The sequence below is a fragment of the Magallana gigas genome, chromosome 5, assembly GCF_963853765.1.
Source record: "Magallana gigas chromosome 5, xbMagGiga1.1, whole genome shotgun sequence".
NCBI classification, from domain to species: domain Eukaryota; kingdom Metazoa; phylum Mollusca; class Bivalvia; order Ostreida; family Ostreidae; genus Magallana; species Magallana gigas.
This window is the reverse complement of record NC_088857.1, coordinates 30,941,424-30,962,308: the sequence shown is the minus strand read 5'-3', so window position 1 is coordinate 30,962,308 and position 20,885 is coordinate 30,941,424. Positions and strand designations below refer to the sequence as shown.

The 20,885-nt window shown below is 32.7% G+C and overlaps 1 protein-coding gene and 1 pseudogene across 3 annotated transcripts; one reads left to right on the top strand and one right to left on the bottom strand.

Annotated features, from left to right (window-relative positions):
• Positions 1 to 10: 10 nt before the first annotated feature.
• Positions 11 to 15,028, bottom strand: LOC117680660 (1-phosphatidylinositol 3-phosphate 5-kinase). 3 transcript variants are annotated; one of them, XM_066084261.1, is made up of 24 exons: positions 14,954 to 15,028; positions 14,685 to 14,804; positions 14,365 to 14,473; positions 13,942 to 14,035; positions 13,492 to 13,579; positions 13,265 to 13,358; positions 12,456 to 12,567; positions 12,130 to 12,186; positions 11,898 to 11,933; positions 10,826 to 10,882; positions 10,264 to 10,395; positions 9,808 to 9,916; positions 9,394 to 9,486; positions 9,204 to 9,275; positions 7,409 to 7,470; positions 5,681 to 5,782; positions 5,170 to 5,266; positions 4,793 to 4,872; positions 4,560 to 4,663; positions 4,345 to 4,473; positions 4,124 to 4,226; positions 3,641 to 3,802; positions 3,477 to 3,536; positions 11 to 3,381 (listed from the first exon to the last, which is right to left on the bottom strand). In XM_066084261.1, exons 2-24 carry the CDS (start codon positions 14,738 to 14,740, stop codon positions 3,260 to 3,262), a joined length of 2,130 nt encoding a protein of 709 aa, XP_065940333.1. In that variant the 5' UTR covers positions 14,741 to 14,804; positions 14,954 to 15,028; the 3' UTR covers positions 11 to 3,259. The 3 variants fall into 3 exon arrangements, with proteins under 3 accessions (XP_065940333.1, XP_065940329.1, XP_065940332.1); XM_066084257.1 differs by lacking the exon at positions 14,954 to 15,028 and adding an exon at positions 6,911 to 7,051 and having other exon boundaries at positions 13 to 3,381; XM_066084260.1 differs by lacking the exons at positions 11,898 to 11,933; positions 14,954 to 15,028 and adding an exon at positions 6,911 to 7,051 and having other exon boundaries at positions 14 to 3,381.
• A 730-nt stretch (positions 15,029 to 15,758) lies between these two features.
• On the top strand, positions 15,759 to 18,003 carry LOC136275610 (uncharacterized; annotated as a pseudogene).
• The last annotated feature ends 2,882 nt before the right edge of the window (positions 18,004 to 20,885 follow it).

Here is a 20,885-nt window from a genome sequence, read left to right as displayed (position 1 = left end):
ACTAAAACATTAAATCATTTTAAACATTTTCTTCATAATAAAATTTCCTTCGACTACATGTCATTCAAGCTAGTTCCAAAAGAAATGCTAAAGATTGTTGGATTGAAAATTATATAAAATGCTACATGTAGACATAAAACCTGAAACGACTTTGGCAAAATCTTAAGTAAACAGCTTAATGTACGGTACATGCAGTGCTCTAGTTGTTACTGCTTCAGCAGTTAACATGTTTTATATAAACTGCGATTGGATGATAAAAGGTCACAGACCTTTTAACAGTTCAAAGTATTTACAGACAACTGTACAGGTCTTGCCCATTTGGGTGTACATCTAACATCACAGTGTAACTGAGTCGTGATGAAATTATGAAATTTTATGCATTATTCCAATCTAGCAGAAAAGTAGCCTCAAATATGCAGGTCAATGCATTGTATACAAACAGAAAATGCATATAAACATGGAATAAAGGTAAAAATCTAAGACAATGTAAGGAATACTACATGTTGGCAATGAGTCATGTTTAGCTTAAAACAAAGAAAAAGTAATAAAGTAAGATTTGTTTGTTCGAAAAAAAAAGAACCATGCAATTGTTGAGCATAGAATGTAATCAATGGCACCTGACGTTATATATTTTCTCATAATAAATATATATACCCTTTACATAAGAAATCACAGGGTACATTTCACCACCATCTTGGATTTATTTAAAACTGTCACATCAGCTGGAATTTTCGCTTGAAACTCATTGGTAAATTTATTTTGAAATCCTCTCCATCTTGTAATTGGTCATTCACTAGGTAAACTTACAAATGATTTAACCAAAACAGTGCATCACACCTGACTGTAATTTGTACAGCCTAATATAAGAGTTGAGAAATCAAACTTCTAAACTGCCTGTACAGAATGTACAATAAAAATAGACACATTTTTATATAAAGAATTTATTATGGCTAAACATAGGTGACATAGAATTTCAAAAACACAAGATGCAGAAAGAAAACACCAAACATATGGATTGCACATTTCTCAAAGAAAAACAAAACAATGGACACTGAATGTTTACAGAAAATACATCTTTACAGCACCTAAAGTTTCATTTCTACATGTAAATACAGTATATTCTTAAGAAAGTAATATTAATAAAAATGTGGAAAATATTTGAGTACCAGGGGTATTTCTGATTACATCATTTTGACTTGTTATCCAACTATTCATTAAGAAACAATCTATTACATTAATCACTTAATTGCTTTCCCAACCTTGTAATTAATCTAAATGTTTAAAAGACTATTGTAGATTGCTAATTAAATGAAAGGAATTAATGTCCGCATAAAATCAAGAGAAGCACATCTCGCAATAAAATTTTGTTTTTCATTTTTAGATCAGATGTTAAGAAAATGAAACTATGATAAAAGTTTTTGATATTATGCTTTAAATTAGTGTCTACTGAGTAAAATTGAACAAATGTTGAAGCATATCATAAACATATAACAATATAATTATATAAAACAGATTTTGTGTTCAACCACAGTCTATCCTATAGTTATTGGTCAAAACTGCTGAATATACACGTTATAGTATTGTTATGAAAATGATACATTACCCCAAAATTCTCAAATATGAATGACGCCTTTGCAAACGAAAAGGACATCTATATGGATAATGTAGCTAGTAACACTTAATTTGAATAATCATTGTTTTTTTCTTTTTACAAATCATATTAGAATACATGGATAATGGTTTCTGATCAAGCAGGTCAAAGTGAGATGAAAAATACTTAAATTTTGCTTAAAAATGTCAATTTTGTGAAAATATGTCAGAGTTCAAGACATCAATTTTCACTTATAAAATAACTAGTATACCTCATTTAGTTGAGTATTCTTAACTTCTACAAGATTTTAACAATCCACATATTTCCCATATATTATGTTTAACAATCTCTTGGCATGGTATCTTTGATTTTGGGTTCTTTTTCATGATAAAGTACAATATGGTATATAAATTAATGTACAAAAGCAAAATTAAAATTTGTTCTAATGAGCAATCATGAAATAATGAAACACACACACAAGAAGCAAATCAATGCTCACAGAAACTGAATGATTTCAATAATTGATCACAACTGAAATGCTTGCAGCATCAGATTACCGAAAAAAAAAAGAAGCATCAAATTACCAAAAGAAACAAAACAAATTTGGCACATAATTCGACTGTATCACAGACCTCATGGAAATGAAATCATCATAAATCATAACACTACATTTAAATAAGCTCAGTCTTTCTAGCAAACAATGCATCTGTAAGACAATGCTTACTAATAATAACTGCGCTCTTAATATATGAATATATAAGATAAGCAAAGTCGACATTGAACAGAAGGTTGCGTCCAATTTGTACAAAAAAAATTCCCAAAGTATGGCATGCCTAAACAAATACTGTGTTAAATTTTCAAGCATCTGCAATGAATAGTTACTGAGAAATCTTTGACAAAAATTTGTTTAAAAATCTAGGCTGAAAATAAACAAAGTCATAATTTAACAGGAAGTTGCCATCCAATTGATACATGTACAAAAATATATCCTAATATATGGCATGCCTAAACAAAGAATATGTTAAAATATTTCAAGCATCTTTCATTAAAGTTGCTGAAAAAAATGCAACAGAAGTTTTTTTTACGAACAGATAGACAGAAGGATGGAGAGACAGACAAGACACACAAGGGTAAAACAATTTCCTGTGTAGCTTGAAACATGACATTTGATTGGCTAATGGGCCGGGTGTAAATTACCGTATTGGGGTAAAAAAAATGTGATGTCACAATGCATTAAATGCGTAAATGGCATATCTTGAAAGTGTAATATGCCCTGATTGGACATGGGAAACATATTTATTTGGTTTACATAGGAAATAAAATCGCTATCCTGGCTCACCCGGGGTAAATCCCTTTACACCCTTGACTGAACCTGGATAACTAATAATTCCCCCGTCTCCTTTGGAGCAGGGGTATAAAAACAATAAAATAAAATTCTTGATATACATGTACATTTATACAAGGAATCTCTGAGTGTTGTTGGGATAAAATTACAACCTAGCTGATGAACACTGAATGGTGAAATCCTAATTGCTGGTTCCCTTTCAATCAAATCTTCCTTGTCATTTGGTGGTCCCCTTTCAATCAATATGAGAGTAAGATCATTCTGCTGTGACAGCTTCTGATATGCACCAATTATGCTTAGTGTTTTATAGAATTCTTTCCTGGTCAGTACTCAATATCCCGCCCCAGGAAGCTCCACTGGTCTGGAACAGGAAGGAAGTACCGTTCCATGGCCTCCAGGAACCGAGTTCTGTAGATTCCAGGGGACACAACAGTGGGCTGTTTTCCTGAAATAAATGAAAATCAAGAACATGAAAACAAAAGTATTTTTCTGCATTCATATTCTGTTAATAATTATTCATTAAGTAGGTAGCCTGCTTACCTCCTGTTGATTTTATCAATGTCTCCAGCTTTTTGTCCCAGGTAAAAGTGCGAATGTAATCTAAAATATAACATGGAAAATAATTCTTTACTGTCTTCAAAGCTACCAAAGATTTGACTTATTGGAGCACAAAATACTCATGAACATGAGGTGGCTGTATGTACCTATTATGCCAATAACCAGTTCCTTTTTGGTCTCATCAACACCCACAAGGAGCGAGTAGTCCATCACAAAGTTGCTGGCCAGAAACTCTGAGTCCCTCTCTATGGCCCGATTCAAGACGGTCTTGGAATGGGGGTACACATAGAGTGGGGAATCAACACTCACTGAAATAATGATTAACAGCCCTTAAAATCAATATTCACTCTGTCTATTTCTAACTTTTTATGTGCACAGAGCAGAAATATTTAAAAGTCTTTCAAACTAAAAAGACTTGCTCCTAGTGCATAAAAAATAACTAAATCAACTTAAATACCAATGGTATGATGATTTTTTTAACACATGAAAAGTAAACCTGTGAATTCAAAAAACATGTACTTCTTTGATTTCCATTTAGCTCTGAACCCATCATGTACATGTACTAATTGTACTTTAAAGAGGAAAAAAATAGTTAGTAATTATAAATATATAATAAATCAGACACATACACTTGAGGAGATTTTCGTCCGACAAAACAAGCTCCTGCTCGGACCTGCGAATTTTGGACGGGTTGACCAACCGATTCCTCATTGAGCCCTTGAGATCAAAAGTCTGGAGAAAAAAAAAAGCTATTCAGTTCTCTTCTCTTGAAAACTATATATAAAATATATCATCATCCATAACCTCATGCTAGACTATCTATTTTATTAAGTACTATGACAAGTCTAACCTGAGATACACTGCAGTTATAGAACAGATTCTCCATGACCAACAAATCCTGTTTGAGGTCATTGTTTGTCTGATTATTGCGGAAACCAATTCTGAAGGCACCCACAATTTTGGCTAAAGCTGTGGGTCTCTGAAAAAAAACCAAAATAAAGAATTCATATTTTAAATAGTTCATGTGTAATTCAAAATGGATAAATTTGTTTAACAACTCTATACCTGTTCCATGTAACATTTGCTGATGTACTGAAAATACTCAAAGCCAAATTTCTCAAAGATCTCCACCTCTGTGCTAGACATCTGCTTCAGAATAAACCTGTTGTCTACAAAACAAAGAAGGTTAGACAGACATATTGTTGTACCATGTTCTGAGTTCTGTATATATATATATATGTACAAGTTATCTACATCACATCACTGAATTAATCTGAATAAAGGTATATACAACTTACCATGAGTTTTGCAGAATGCGGATCCAGATTTACCTCCCTTGGCATCCCAAACTTTACATCGACTTAAAGAGCGGATAAACCTTAAATGGAGAGACAGGTTTCAGTTATGAGTAATTACATGCTAACCATGCAGTAATTGCATGTTTATCAGTAATTGAGTATAACCCAAGTGTTATTTAAAAGCTACACATGTCTCTATATATTCACTAAGACAAATCTCTTTTGCTAGAGAACACTTTTAGCAAAGACATCCCTCCCCCCTCAAAATAAAAAATATGTAGAAGTGAAAATCAAACCTATATCTATTGAAGGTACAGCTTAACTTTATTCATAATGTAGACACTGTAGATAAGTTTCTTGACAAAATGGTATCTTACATTTCCTCTCCATCTGGAAAAATCAACTTCCTCAGCTGTCGAAACTGCTCAGCAAAGTAAACCTTACAGTAAAACTTGGTAGAGCTGTCCGAGAACTCTGTAAAATAAAAATCATTTCTGCATTTGAAAAGGAAAACATATTTGAAAATTTGCTTTGCAATCGCTTTATGAAAATTTCTTTCATTTCTATCTGCAAATTCTTATGCCCCATATCTACAGTTATGCACATATTTATTGTTTGTTAGTCAAATATGGTACTTTCTATGAGGCCTCAAGATAGAAAACTTATATCATATCAAGAGAAAAAAAAATCATTGGAATGGGAGATTCTTCATTAATTTTATATCAAAGATATACATGTAAGTGTTATTAACTATGTTGTTCTCATGAAACCCTTAATGTACCATTTAACAGATAGACGAGGGATTAATATAATCCATACAGGTTATAACATAAAAACGTGATACATTAATTAATACATAATTACAAATTTTTTTAGTAATGTACTCACGTAGCTGTATGTGGACGAGGGCTGTCTGTTTATTGGTGCGACTTTTGTCTATGTCTGCTGGGATACTGGAGGTAAATATAGACCGCCCGTCCTGGACATCATCTGAAACACACAGCGAAGTACATGTACAAATTTATAAACAACTGTTTTCATATGCAGGTAGCTAGAAACAAAACAGATATACCAAAGGCATATGTACTGTACTGACATAAACGAATACAAAATGTTTGAATCATTTCAATAACATATTTTCTGATGAATATAAGTAATTAAGATATTGTAATTCATTTATTTCTTACAGTATATTTTTATGTAAAACACATACAAATATGTCTCATACATGAAGTTAATAAAAGTATTAGGTATGTGAGTGGTTATCCAAATTCGTGAAGAAGCTATTTATTTATTACATCTTGAATACATGTACATGACCTAACAGATGACCAGAAATCTGCATTTTCTATCAGAATTTTTTACATCTGTGTTTCTATAAATCAACATGACATGACCAATGTATAAATATAGAACTAAACTTAAACGTATATTTATCATAGCTACAAAGTTTGAAGCAACTTAACTTTTTGACCAAAAAAAGTATCTACATGTATGCATAAGAAAGGTGATTCACATCTCCAATAGGCAAGCACTAATGGCCTATGGACCCAATACCTACTCTTAATAGCAAGCAATTTGAACTTGAGACAGACAAGTCTGATTTTAACAGTAGTCAGTTCTTCCCGAGTGTAGTATTTTTAAACAATACTTCGTGACATTTACATTCATCTAGAAATTTGGTGACATTCCATGTGAGTACATTTTGTCTACAATGAAATGTGTATAGACCAAAAAAAAAAATGGAAACAAGATTTAAGATACACAGGCAACCGTACATACATACTTCTTGAATTGTTGCTGGTTTTGCCTATTTTGGCACTTTCCAGATCTGTTTTGGGAAGGAAATGAGTTTACTTTCAACTGTAGATCACTTTACCTTCACAAGATATCTTTTTTCACAAATACATTCATGAAATACATTGTGATGCACGACCCGATACTCTTATCAGAAGATTTACTTCTTAGGTATGAGAAGTACGAGATTCCTTCATAAGAAATTCTATTTTATGAACCAAAGATGCTAGCTTCAAAAAATCTGAACTTATTGCCAGATAAAGTTTTTGTGTATGAAAAGTGATTTATGCCATACAGATAGTGTGTGAGGGCTGGTTTTACCTATTTCGACACTGTCTAGGTCTATTTTAGGGGTGTACTTCACTGTGTCCACATACTCCTGCTTTCTGTGGGGTTTGGGGCTCGTATCTCGAGAATTTGACCCCCGTAAAAAGGACAAGACACCAGATCCATGTTTTCTTCCTACAGGTGGGTTTGAAAATGTAGAGCCAAAGTCAGGTATACATCACAGTGAAAGCCAATTGTACAAGTATATTTATATTTATATTTATGTGACAACAAACCTTTTTTTAATTTATATCTGAATTTCATTTTAATGAAGAAAATAAATACTTTATAAACAAGAAAGAAGAGAGGTTATGAGACAATCAATACCTAATGAAAGATTTGTGCTGGTGTAAATCTATTCACTATAACTTTGATACTGAAATAACCACAGCAAAAAGAAGCAATATTATATGATATATTAAATGCACAATACTGACACAGCAAGATTTGTCAGAGGATAAGCAGAATCAATCAATCAATCTGTGTTCTTACCTGTCTCAGAACTCTCAGCTGATGCCATGTCATGCTCGCCAGATTTACCAAACTTGAACTCCCTATGAACAAAATACTCAAAAAATTATCATATGCATACACACAAAAGTTTATAACCAGTATAGCACAAACATATACCAGTTATGACTGAAATAGTTGAGAACTAAACCTTTGCAGGAAAAAGTTGTAGAGCTAAATGTTCAAAAATAGAACTTCATTGTGAAAAAAAAAACAACTTGCACAATTCCACATGATGTCTAAAACAAGAGGCCCATGGGCCACATCGCTCACCTGAGGAACAATAGGTATGATAAAATCAGCTTAATGGAGTCATAATATAAACTATCTGGACAATGTACAATAATACATGTAGATCCTGTATAAATAAAATCCATTTTTCACCCTGGATATTCTTATTTTTATAATCATTAGTCCCTTTTCTAACAGGATGATTTTATAGTCATATCATATGTTGAGTATTGCAGTTCTCAAAAAGCTCAGGTGAGCTAAAAATGTTGACACCTATAATTTCAACAAATTTCATTCAAGCTAAATACAATAAAACTCAGTTATAGGAAAGTCCGAGGGACCAATGGACTTACTTCATTATATCCGTATTATGGATTCGTAATAATAACTATAGCGAATTCACTATATACACGTTTTCTTTCACCAGATAATAATTTTTGTTAATTGAGGCTTAAAATAAAAATACATTACTTTGATACCTTTAATAATCGAATTGTAAATTGAAAAATATATGTGAAAATATATTCATTCAAACTATTATGTTAAGTGGAAGTGCAAATTTTTTTTGCTGTGAAGAAATTCATTATAAAAGTGTTAAATTTTGTGAATATTTACCTCAATAGGACTTAAAATGAGTTCGCTATATCTGTAAATTCATTATATCCGAATTTGTTATAACCGTAAAATTTTGCAAAGATGTGTTAAGAATTTTACCGGGGACTAGCTGCAGGACTGTAGCTCCCGGTCTGAAAAAATTCGGATGTACGACCTGGGAGCTACAGTGCCTCCCATAGTAAAAAAACTGCAATTTACGGCGCACAAAAAAATGCGCTAGTTTTGGACTGATTAACCTTATTTTCACACAAATTCTGTGAAAACAATGAGTACCATTAAATTCTTCAGACAATTTACTACTGATATTGTTACTTTACTTGCCTCAGACTTTCTCTGAAACATGCTAAATGACCTCTGAAAATAAAGTGTATTAATTTACGTCAAGATCGAGAGTCGCCATTTTCACATGTAAACAAACTGCACCACTTCACTTTACGGGGCTGGTGATGGTGTTTAGAAGAATATCAGAGGCAAGTAAAGTGACGATATCTGTAGTAAATTGTCTGAGGAAATTTTTGGAATCAAATATTTGTACAGAATGTGTTCGGAATTGAGATGAATCAGTCCAAAACTAGCGCAATTTTTTGTGCGCCGTAAATTGCAGTTTTTTACTATGGGAGGCACTGTAGCTCCCAGGTCGTCCATCCGAATTTTTTCAGACCGGGAGCTACAGACCTGCAGCTAACCGGGGACTAAAAAATAACTTCGCTATATCTGAGAATTCATCATATCCGTGTTCGTACTAAACGAGTTTTACTGTATTTCTAAAGTTTGTCCAATTTATTTTGTCTAAAATTGCAAGCATTTAGCAGCTTTTGCTATATAGTCTGTATACATGAATTTTCTTGTTGAGCTTCTGTTCCGCATCTTTGTATGTAAATGTTCTCAATAAGCCTAAAAGAATCTCAAAATCTAGAATGATAAGCCTTACTTGTTTTGAGTTGAATCTCTCTGGGTAATGGAAGCTTGGATTTCCTGGAGTTTGGCAAAATATTCCTGCGACCTACAGCAACCAAATCAAGCTTAAATTTTAGTACTTGCACAAAATAATTCATGGCAAACATAAAATTTCACCAATTCAGTAGGGGAGGTATTTCAAATGCATTAGCAATTTTCCTCACCCTAAAGTATAGGCGATGATAGAGCTGGGTTCATCCTCATAGATTAGTACTGGCACTTTGCCAGCTGGCAGCTGATGGTGCTCATCATAATTCCTGAAACAGACCACATGGTTCATATAGACAATATTGAGACTTATTTTCATCTACATATATATATAGTTTTTTAAAAAGTTTTTTTTAAATATTTCATTCAATGGTTACCGTAACTGATATCTAATTTCCTACTATTAAATGAGATTAACTAGGCATGCATTATTTCTTGATTGATAAAAAATTCAAGGTACAATGAAATTACAAAATGCACAGACTTAATTTCAGACTTCCATATCTGGGAGCATTGGATATTCTAGTATATTTAACATTGAGATCTATACATATAATTAAGATGCATAGTGAGAAGATCCAGACACTTACACCTTGAGAGTGTTTGGAATGCTGGATCCTCCAAGGAAGTTTGTCACCCGACTCTTGATGTTTGTAATTCTGTCCATCTTATGTCCATCCAAAATATCATCTGATGGACCTACATAAAATAACTGATATAAAATTATTTCAATAAAACATTCTTTAACTTAGATTGATATCTATTCAATAAAATTAATTCAAATTATTAAATAAAATTCCGAAAATTAAAAATTAAAAGAAAAAATAACCCTAAGGCTTAATCAATTCATCTCAAAATATCTTGCTGACAACCTTTATTTAATGAGTTATGAGATAAGGAATGTGACAGAATCAAAAAGGCATCCAAGGGCCTCTAAATGCAAATCAGGGAGGAATCTAAAGGTGTCATAATAAAAGAGAGGTTTAATATGAACAGTTACATTCATGTAGGGGAAGTATGGTGAAGCATAAATTCAGGAAGCTTACCAGTTTTCTTTAAGTTGCTTTTTGAACTGCTTGGTTTTATCTGGTCTTTGCTACTGGTACCCTCCACTTCCTGTGACGTCATCATGTCAGCAACATCCAACTTTGTCGACTCTTTGTCAACTTCCCCAGCATCTGCAGAAATGAAGAATTCTGTCATGAAATTCAAAGAACTAAATTTGTGCAATATAAATATGATATTTTAGGCATAATCTACTGTGTTTTTCAGGGTGTTTTGGATATACCAAAATAAACTGCGTCAGTGAGTAATGCTGGCAGGAATGGGGGTAAAAAGAAGGATATTACTATCCATGAATCTAGCTAGTCACATCAAATAAAATGACATGATTATATACAGTATTTCATGCTGAAAAGGGGATGTTTTTGGTTTTTCCATTTTGGTGTTTTAAATTCCCACTATGGAATTTTCGTGGAAGCCGGACTTGGTGTATAAAGGTGGTGCCAGGAGAATATAGACCCCCATCACCTTCAGGAAAATGAACCACCACATATTGAGTGGTGTCCCCTGACTTGGACCGTAGTTTTTCTGCATCCTCTAATATACCTGCATCTATTCCGGGGGTGACACTGTACTGGTTACTCTCAGTAGACAGGGCGTAATCTGAAAATACAAACAAACCAGTCCATATAAACTGCTAGGATACTTTATTACATTTATTTCATTGGTCTATCTCATGACAAATTCAATATTAAATGTTTTGAATTCATCCTTCAATTCAGTGCTAACCCCTCAAATGCTTTTTTTTTTTACCTATGCTTACTTTCATTTTCCAAGTATCATTTATATAAAAAAAGAACACAAAAAATTAAACAAAAACATAAAAGGGTATATATAAAGTAGCAAAATGCTCCGAGGGTAAATTTTTGCCATATGAAAAAAATATTCATTATATAAATATTATGGTTAATTTGACTTTTTCCATGTATCTGTTAGGAGATAAACACTTTTTTTTTTGCATAGTCCAAACCTTTATTATTAGAATTATTAGTGTAAACCAAATGAACAGAATGAAATACACATATATTTAGCATTGGTATTCAATTTTACTATGAGAAAGATTTCAATCATCATGAACAACTTGAAAATACTTTAAACAAGAGGTCAAGAGACCACATCACTCACTGAGCTAAAAACTATCACTTGTAAAAAATGTACATTTAAAAAGCATGAACCTCGGATCCTCATTTGCTGTTAACCTGGTTTAATATTATGATTAAAGAACAACATCAAAGACAATAGACAAATTTTCATCGAAAAAGCTTATTTTCAAGTCGATGGCTCGATCAGGAAAGCTACAAATGCATTCATATGCATGCAAGGGATGACAAGTATTTAATACCTTTGAAGATATCTGATAACAGCATACATGTATTAGTACATATACATGTGGGAATATATGCTTACATAAATACAAGTACATGTATATCTGCATTGGATACATGTAGATGCAGCATAAATGCAGCATAGATGCAGCATTACCATTTTGTTATGAGTTTCATTGTACATCTAATGGAAACAGTGGACAAGAGCACATGCCTTACAAATCATAACCATTAGTCAGAAGCAGGAATAATGAACATTGATTATAGAGTTGTTATTTGATGTGAAATCAAACCTTCTTGTACAAGTATGAAATCACTGAGAGATTCAGCTGAAATATTCATGTTTACATCAATAAATATTTTTTGAGGTGCATATCAAAAATTTTATCTCTTTAAATGCTATATGCATATATACTGAAATATATTCCTATATGCCCTGAAAAATCAAATTTTAGTAGAACACACACATCAAAGAAGTTAACCCCCCCCCCCCTCCAAAAAAATAAAAAAATAAAAATAACTTACAAGTTTCCTTGAAGTTTGCCTCTACTGCATCATTTATTCTCACTGGCATAGAGGGAACTAAAAGTAAAATCAGAAATTATTCAACTGAAAGTTTCAAAGTCACATGTAGTTTGATAAATTAATGCATAATCTACCTTCCAACAGTGCAAACCATATGTAAAGCTTTTAAGCAAGAGAACATTACAGTAACTCTTTGATACTCAAACTGTATTTAACTACAAATTGAAGTTCTTTCCAAGGTGTAATTAGTTGAAAACAACAAACTGTATAACCAATCAATTAACAAAGCTTAATCATTAGGTTCATTCATCAGGAATCAAACCTACCTCTACCATATGGATCCAGCACTGGTGGTATATCTACCTCTGTAAACTCTGATGTAGACGTCAAAGACTGGGAATCTAATATCTCAGAATGCTGGGAGGATGCTGAAGTACCCTACAAAAAATAATATGAATAAACATCAATACAAGTGAAGAAAATATGTCAAATTCAAGTTTTTGAATTCATTTACAAGTTAATATAAATGTACCACACTTGGCTGTGTATTCCATTTAGCATTTTGGTAGAAGGAAGCTTCTGCTAAATCAAGTATATTGCTAAATGCCATGCATACATGTATAATAATAGGAACATTGAAGAAAACGCCAATTCAAATCAACACAAACTTGATAAAAAGCTCTTTTCAACATAATAATGTACACACCAAATATAAAATGTTTATGGCAAAATATGTCTGAACATTTCATCTGACCAACAGTAAATTAGAAGCATTTTGACAGGAGCTTGAACTTGGGTAGTTGAGTCAAACAGCAATGTGATGTTGGCCTGTCTATTTCATTGTTGGCCACTCAGCCATGGCTCGATCTTTGAAAATCAGCAAGATTTGTCTGGCTTTTGAGCTTAGACTACGCAATCTAAGCATATTTCACTCGAAACCAGTGCAATTTTTTTTACTTGTATTGATGCAAGAAAAAGATGGCTACATCCTACCAAAAGTCAAAGGTCATGTTAAAATAGTTCTAACTTTGGTGCTGATTGAAAAATTTTAAAGCACCGAGTTAATTTTACAATAAATTCCACCAGCCAAAATAGTAAAATAAAGTTTCAGGGTAATTTCAGCAGAGTACCATACCAGTTTGCTGTCGTCCTCTGAAGGAGGGGGAGGTGTGGCCTCTTTCCTGGCCTGTTTACTGTACTTCTTCTGCTGAGAGACCAGCTCTTGTAACCTGCAAGAATTTGTAAAATGCTTATTGAAGGAACATTCTTTGGTGAACTAAATGTATTTAGTTTATTCAAGGGGCATAACTCTGCTAAACTCCACAACACAACGCCCCATTGAGAAAAAAAATTCAGTATTACTTGTGATTCCAATTCTGTATGGCATCTGCTATCAGTTTTTTGACCTTCACAATGTCATCTTGAATCAAATACAGCTGCACTGTAATTCCTAAAATTGAACAATGCTATTATCAAAATGAAATATTGTAATAAGCCTACAGAAAAATAAAATAAACAGTGAAAATGACAAGCATGAAAGTCAAAAGAGAACTGTGGTTTATTTTAAGGAGGCTGGTGGTCAACAAGTTATCTGTCAGACCTACCTTAAATTTTTAGATATATTTTGTAAGTTCTAGACTATCATTTACGTTAGTGAAGAAAAATTTTAGCTTTTACTTCTGAGTTTTTTTTTTCTATATCATCATACAGAACTCTTCTTCAAATTTTAAAAGGAGATCATTACAGTCTAAAAATGGCCACAACCATCCCACTCTCTTAAACTAAGAATAATATCTTGAACCTCATACTTACCGTTGACATCAGATTTACTATCAATGTCCAACCAAATGAATGCAAGGTGCTGCCGTATCTCATCTGCTAAATCCTTTATTCTGCTTTTTTCAGTCTTGTAAAAGTAAAGTTTAACACACACATGTTCAGATATTGTGAAAAAGATCCACTTACCACATTATATAGTTATTAAACAACTTAACAACTTTAAATACAGGTACAGCTTTTGTCTTCACACATAATATCAAATATTAAACTTTAAGAGACTCAACTTGCCATAATAAATTTCTTGTAATTACCAAAATTAATAACATACAAGATGTAAAGATAATTTCTTCTGGCCATCAAATCATGACAGTTATGTATCATCATAATCATAGCTGTGCCACAAAATAAGATCTGTCAAACTTAAAGTGAAATACAGTATTACAAGCAAAAACCTACTGGAATAATGGTTTTGTAGTCTGTGATGAGTTTATTCAGGGTTTCCTGGTGGGTCTCACAGCTCGTGTTCACAATAGCAGCATGGATAGAGGCAAACATATCAGTACATCTACAAGGGCAAAAAAGAACCAGTTCACTCCACATTATAACATCATGCCATGATAACACATGGTATGTGCTCTTATTCTTGTCTCATATTGACTGGTTGATAGATACTTGATTTTTATTTAAGTTGAAGCATCATTGAGAAGTTACATATCCTACAAAAAAATCTCAAGAAATAAAAACAGAGGAAAAATTTCTGAGTCTTTTCAACATACTTGGTAGTTAGAAATCGGACTTCGTCTTTGAGTCTAGTCCAATGAGTTATCTGCATTCCGTCTTCAATGCAAATGATTGGTGGGGGAAGCACAACTTCTTTTCTTGTTATTGGGTAGTATCTACATAGATGAAAATATCTTTCTGATATAAAACTAAGATTTAAAATACTGCATTAACTTAATTTCATTCAACAACATTACAAAATTCAAGGAAATTTTCTATAATAACTGGAATTTATTATCAATAACTTTCATGTGTAACTTCATACTTGCATCTTCACTAGCCTAGGGTTTACGATCCGATCCGATCCTCTACAACCCTTGGTGGATTTGGTTCCCATTTCGTAGTTTTGAGAAACGCTTACTAGCGTCTCTGTTTTATTCTTAAACAATGAGAGTTATTTTCAATATACAATCATTATGCAATTAACCGTTATGCATTATGAATAGAGTTGTCAAGATGTGTTTCACTTATACATATAACATCAAAATTAGACATTTCAGCAGTAACAATGTCCACTTTTGGATATAAACTACATACATTGTTGTGTGCAATACGAATAGAACTAAGTTTAACATTGGGCAAATCTGAGCCAGGCCCAGGGTTTTTTTCAACACCTCCAAGAATTAACAATAATTCTACAATAACGCCGTTGCTTGTGTCGTATTTAGAACATATCAAGAAAAGCTGAACAAACCTTGGAATAATCAATGTCCATGGCCTAGAATAAATTAAGCTTTTTTCAATCAAAAATATCAAAAACAATGATCTGATTACTCGACCCCCCCCCCTTTTCCGAACTTCCCGTACAAGGAATTGGGGGGGGGGGGGGATATTGTTGTAACTGGTTTAACAAAGGATTTGTTTTAAAGATCACACATTATATGATATTACATGCATGACTGGCAACATTTTATTCATTCGTCCATTCATTCATTCATTCATTTATTTATATTTTTTTATTGGCGGGGGGAGGGGGGGGGGCTCAAAATTAAATTCTTTTTGTTTTTTTACAATATTATTATAAAATTGATATTTACTGTAAAGCAAAATATAAAACTTGATATGTTTTAATAAATAAAAATTTATTTTTTTTTTACATAGATGAATCCAACACCTACTACTAGTTGGCAACAACTTGAAGTGGTAAACAGCAGCTTAAGCAGTGTAGATGCACAACTTACAGAACGTGAAGATGTACTTGGAACAGTAAACAATTTGCTACTTGTAAACATAGTGAATAAAATCAGACTGAATCAGGACCAAAAGAAACTTTAAGTGCACATGCTACAGATGAGGATTCTTTAAACAGTAGCAATGACACGTCAGAAGATTTGTATAACAGCTTGCATTGCTCTACATCTGTGGAAGAGTGTGTCAATGTCACCATTTCTAGTAATGTTGAAGATGAACAGCATCAACAAGTTGAACAGCATGGTCAAGATGAAACAATGAATTGTGCCGAAACAACTTGTGCTTTTGATGAACAGTTTGATGCAATATTAACTGCCTTTAATGAAGAGGCAAAGTTAAGGGACAGTGATTTGTTGGCAAATGAGGATGATAATTCTTCTACATATGCTGAATACGATGGAATAGAAGTAGAACATATAGGACAAATAATTTCAGATGAAATTTTGCAAACCTGTTCTAAAGAAGAAGAGGAGAAAGTATTCAATGATGGTGAAATCCCTTTATTTGAAAACTCCCGTCACTCGGTTGGTGTAGTTGTGTTGCTCATATGTTGTTTCATCATAAGATTTTGCCTACCTGATGAGGCAGTATCTTACTTGCTAAAGTTTATGGCTTGTATTCTACCACATGGCAACTGACTGATTGGTACTTTATACCATTTTAGAAATTTTATTAAGAAATTCACATGTGATGCCTTACCAAACATAATATATCACTGCAATTATTGTTATACAGTGGTAGAAAAACAGAGTAAGCAATGTCCATCATGCCAAAACACCTTGACTCAATCTGGAGCAATGGCTTCTTTCTTACAAATTAAATTAGTGTCTCAATTAGCATCTCTTTGGAAAAACCCCGATTTTTGCAACGCTGTCAGAAAGCATAGATTTCAACATTACAGAAACAATGTAAATAGTAAATTAAGGGACATATATGATGGCAATTTGTATAAAAAATTCTTCGAAAATAATGAAATTCTTAGTAATGAAAACAATTTATCATTTTCATTAAACACTGATGGTGCACCTCTTTTCAAATCTTCAAGTCTAAGCATTTGGCCTGTGTATATGCTAGTCAATGAACTCCCCATTTCTCAGCAAAAACGACGGCAGAATGGATTGCTTTATGGCGTTTGGATTTCCAACAAAAAACCACAAATGTGGTCATTTTTTAAACCACTCTTTGATGAAATACAATATTTAGAATCAAGTGGACATAGATTTTCTGACAATGAAGGCAACAGTTTTTTTTATGCAAATGCATTCTTTTAACATGTACATGTGATCTACCAGCAAGAGCACTTGTATATAATTGCAATCAATTTAATGGAGAATACAGTTGGTTTTGCTTACAAAGAGGAGAAACATACAAACATGAAACAGGGGGAATTTCTCATATATACCGTTATGATGAGGCAAATCCAAAAGGCCCACCCCGTAGCAGGGAAACTATCAACAGAGATGTACAATCTGCTGTTGAGAAAATCTTAAAAAATGAATCAAAATGTACAGTTAATGGGCACAAAGGAAAGTTTTGGTTCATGTACTTAAAATATTTTGATCCTGTTAAAAGTTGTGTTATCGACTACATGCATGGTGTTTGTTTGGGTACTGTTAAACAATTGCTTACTCTATGGTTTGATAAGAAAAACAAATCAAAAGATTTTTCATTCTTTCATTTAAGGAGTCAAATAAATAAGCCTGCAATTTTTGTGACACGAACACCCAGGTCAATTGACGAAATAGCTCACTGGAAATCCTCAGAATACAGAAACTTTTTGCTGTATTGGGGCATTCCAATTCTTGAGGAATACTTTCTAGACCTTACTTTGTCCATTTTTGTTTATTGGCTAGATCAATATTTATTCTTTCAAAAGAGGGAATTAGCAATCAAGAGTTAGAATCAGCTGAACAAGCACTGCTCCTTTTTGTAGAACAGTATCAACACTTGTATGGAGAACAATATTTAACTTTAAACCAGCATCAGTTAGTTCATCTTGTTGATTGTGTATGAGACACAGGGCCACTGTTTGTAAATAATTGTTTTATATTTGAAGATCTCAATGGTTTTATTATCAAACATATTCATGGTACGCAAGGAGTTGATACACAACTGTTATTATAAATATGTTAAAGGTTCCTCCAATTATGTACAATATTTTTTTGAAAGAAAGTGCAGATGAACAAGTCGTCTCATTTACAATGAATTAACTGACAGCTAGTGTCACAGGACGGCACAGGTATGAGCATGAGATAGAGGATGGGATAAGGCCAATTGGGAGTGCATATGTGAAAGTGCTTACTCCAACAGAGCAAACCATTGCATGCAAATTTGGAAATACAGAAAAGGAAGTAAATGTTTTTAATAGAATTGATATGTATAGAAAAGGTTTTTATGTATATAGCAAAGAATATGAAAGATTACAAAAAAGGCAGCAACATGTTATAACTTGTTCTTTAGGAGGAGAAATGGAATTTTGTTCAGTGATATCATTTTACCAATGCTTTAGAAGAAATAAGGTACCTATAAACTTAGCTTTAGTAAATTACTTTAAGAAGATACAGTCTGTTTGGTGTGTGTGGCAAGTAGAATGCCAAAATCAACTGGACATCATTCCCATATCATGTATTATGATGTAAATAATATTATAAATGTATATGGGAAGACATACATTTGTCCATCTCCAAACCGATATGACAGAGATTAATATAACATACCGGTATGTACTGTACTATAGATATAGAATTGTACAGTAATGACCAGAAATGCTGAATAAATTTGTACAATCATGTATTTATTTTATCATTTGTTCTGAAGAGTATATAGAATCATTGCTGTATAAAAAAATGATCGATAGCTGAAAACCAAAAGTTTAAGTGTGCAGTATATACAGCTAACCTTTTTTTCTATTAAAAATGGTTCGGAAAAGAAATGGGAGGAAAATGGCAAACCTGAGCAAAGAGGATGATCAAAATAGCATTTTCTCCCCATTTGTTCAAGTGAATGGAAAATAAATGGTGTGAATTTACCATTAAAAAAGAATTTCTGGGAAAAAATGATTTCTAAATGGTTGTGAGGAAATGGTTTTAGAGAATCATAAGCTAGAGAAATGTAGAAAAAAATGTTTTAGAAATGAAAAATAGACAGAAAGTGCTGTCTGAATGGAAATAAAATGGAAAAATGCCATTTTCTTTTGCTATGGGTATACAGAACTATGATTCCAAATTTGGAAAAATTCAATACATAATTACGGATTTTGCAGCATTGATACACATGCATGAAATTTGAAGAAACAGTCCAGTCATAATTTACCTAAACAACATATAGCTCATTGGCACTCGATGCTCTTCAAATTGCATAAATTCAGGAAACTTTAATCTCAAGGACTAAAATACATGTAAAACATAAACATTCAATATTTTACCGAATTTATTTTGTTCATATTCTTATGAAAAAGCTCAATTAGGTCTGATTTTAGGTATAAAGTTATATGACTCTATAATGTGAGGCCCTCAATTCATTTTTTGCTCCATTTTGATGCTAGCTTGAGATTACCTCACCTATGACGTCCTAATGACGTCATAGAGATGAGTTGTTTTTACTCATATAAGCGTAATATTTGCTGAACTTTTATTTAAGCTTAATTTCGGAACAAATGCACCATGACTTAACTCATTGAATATATGTCATAGGGAAAAGAAACTTGCTAATAAGGATTTTTTTCTTTTACGCTTGTATATTGTTACCATGGTAACAAATTTAACAAGAATTTTCAAAATACATATCCTGTGGAAGAGAGTCTACATTTAACTAAAGTTCAAAATCCAGAAGAACAAGAAATACCCACTTAGTCTGTGAAATATGTATAATCAATGTAAAGTTTCCCAGCGTCTAATATTCTAAATTATCTGCATGTAAAATACTGGCCAGGGTATATAGTTTTTACAGGTTCCTTCTTTTAAACTTGGACGAATGTAGTTACAAAAATAAATTTTACTTACATCAAGTGTGGCTCATTGTTGTGTTTTATTCTTTGAAGAAGTTCCATTTCAATTTACATGTTATCTAAAATGAAATGTTTTGAATTAAATTCTACATTATCAAACACTATCCCCAACATTTGCAATTACATGTCAAAAGCAGCCTAGAGTTCATTATTGGATGGATCCATGCACTTTTTGAAATATTTCGAATACCGATACATAGTTTGACGAAATCAATTCTATTTTTATATATATCCAACATGATTCATTAAAGGTTTTCTCGAAATTCATGTCGGAAAAGTCCGAGAATCCATATTATAAAAATGTGCGTAATTCAAATGATATACTCGTATAAACTACTTGCCAAGCAAAATAACATATCTTGATTTTAAGATAAATGATAATCGATAAAATCAACTCCCGTCAGTACTTCAGTACTTTGATTGTGTATTCTGGTCATTCTACATAATAATCACCATGGTTGACAGTACATGTAGTTTGATACAGTTACAGCAGTTACAGCAGGCACGTAGCATCAGGGGGGCCGGGGGGGCTGCCCCCCCCCCCCCCCCCCCCCCCCACTTTTCTCGCAACAACAAATTTTTTAAAATTTACATATAAAAAATGGATTTATCATGGAGTTGCCCCCCCCCCCCCCCCCCAATTTTTTGGGAGTATGTAAAAAATTGATATGAAAATAAGGAAATGAGGAGTGAAATTGAAGTTATATATACGCACCCGATACCGTATGAAACAGTTTCATATCATCAAGAATGAAATGCCAATTACACTTTTACATCACTTAGATGATACAATTAAAATAATTGTTGGCATTTGCAATTTATACCCACAACTACCTAGATATTAAGTGGGTACATGTATTTTCAAATGACTTTGTAAAATTTAGTAATGTACTTGTTAGGTACATATGATTGTTATGTACCTGTTATTGATACATGTTGAAGACTATTAATCTACACATGTTCATATTTAACTTTAATAAAAAATGTATTTCAAAATCAT

What these genes read in the sequence shown, in the direction of transcription:
- LOC117680660 (XM_066084257.1), bottom strand. Translation starts at nt 14,740, where the DNA reads ATGCAGATAACTCATTGGACTAGACTCAAAGACGAAGTCCGATTTCTA. An exon ending in AAGCAACTTAAAGAAAACTG is followed by an intron (nt 9,917 to 10,263) that starts GTAAGCTTCCTG and finishes TATTTTATGTAG; the next exon opens with GTCCATCAGATGATATTTTG. An exon ending in CCTCGTCCACATACAGCTAC is followed by an intron (nt 5,267 to 5,680) that starts GTGAGTACATTA and finishes TTTATTTTACAG; the next exon opens with AGTTCTCGGACAGCTCTACC.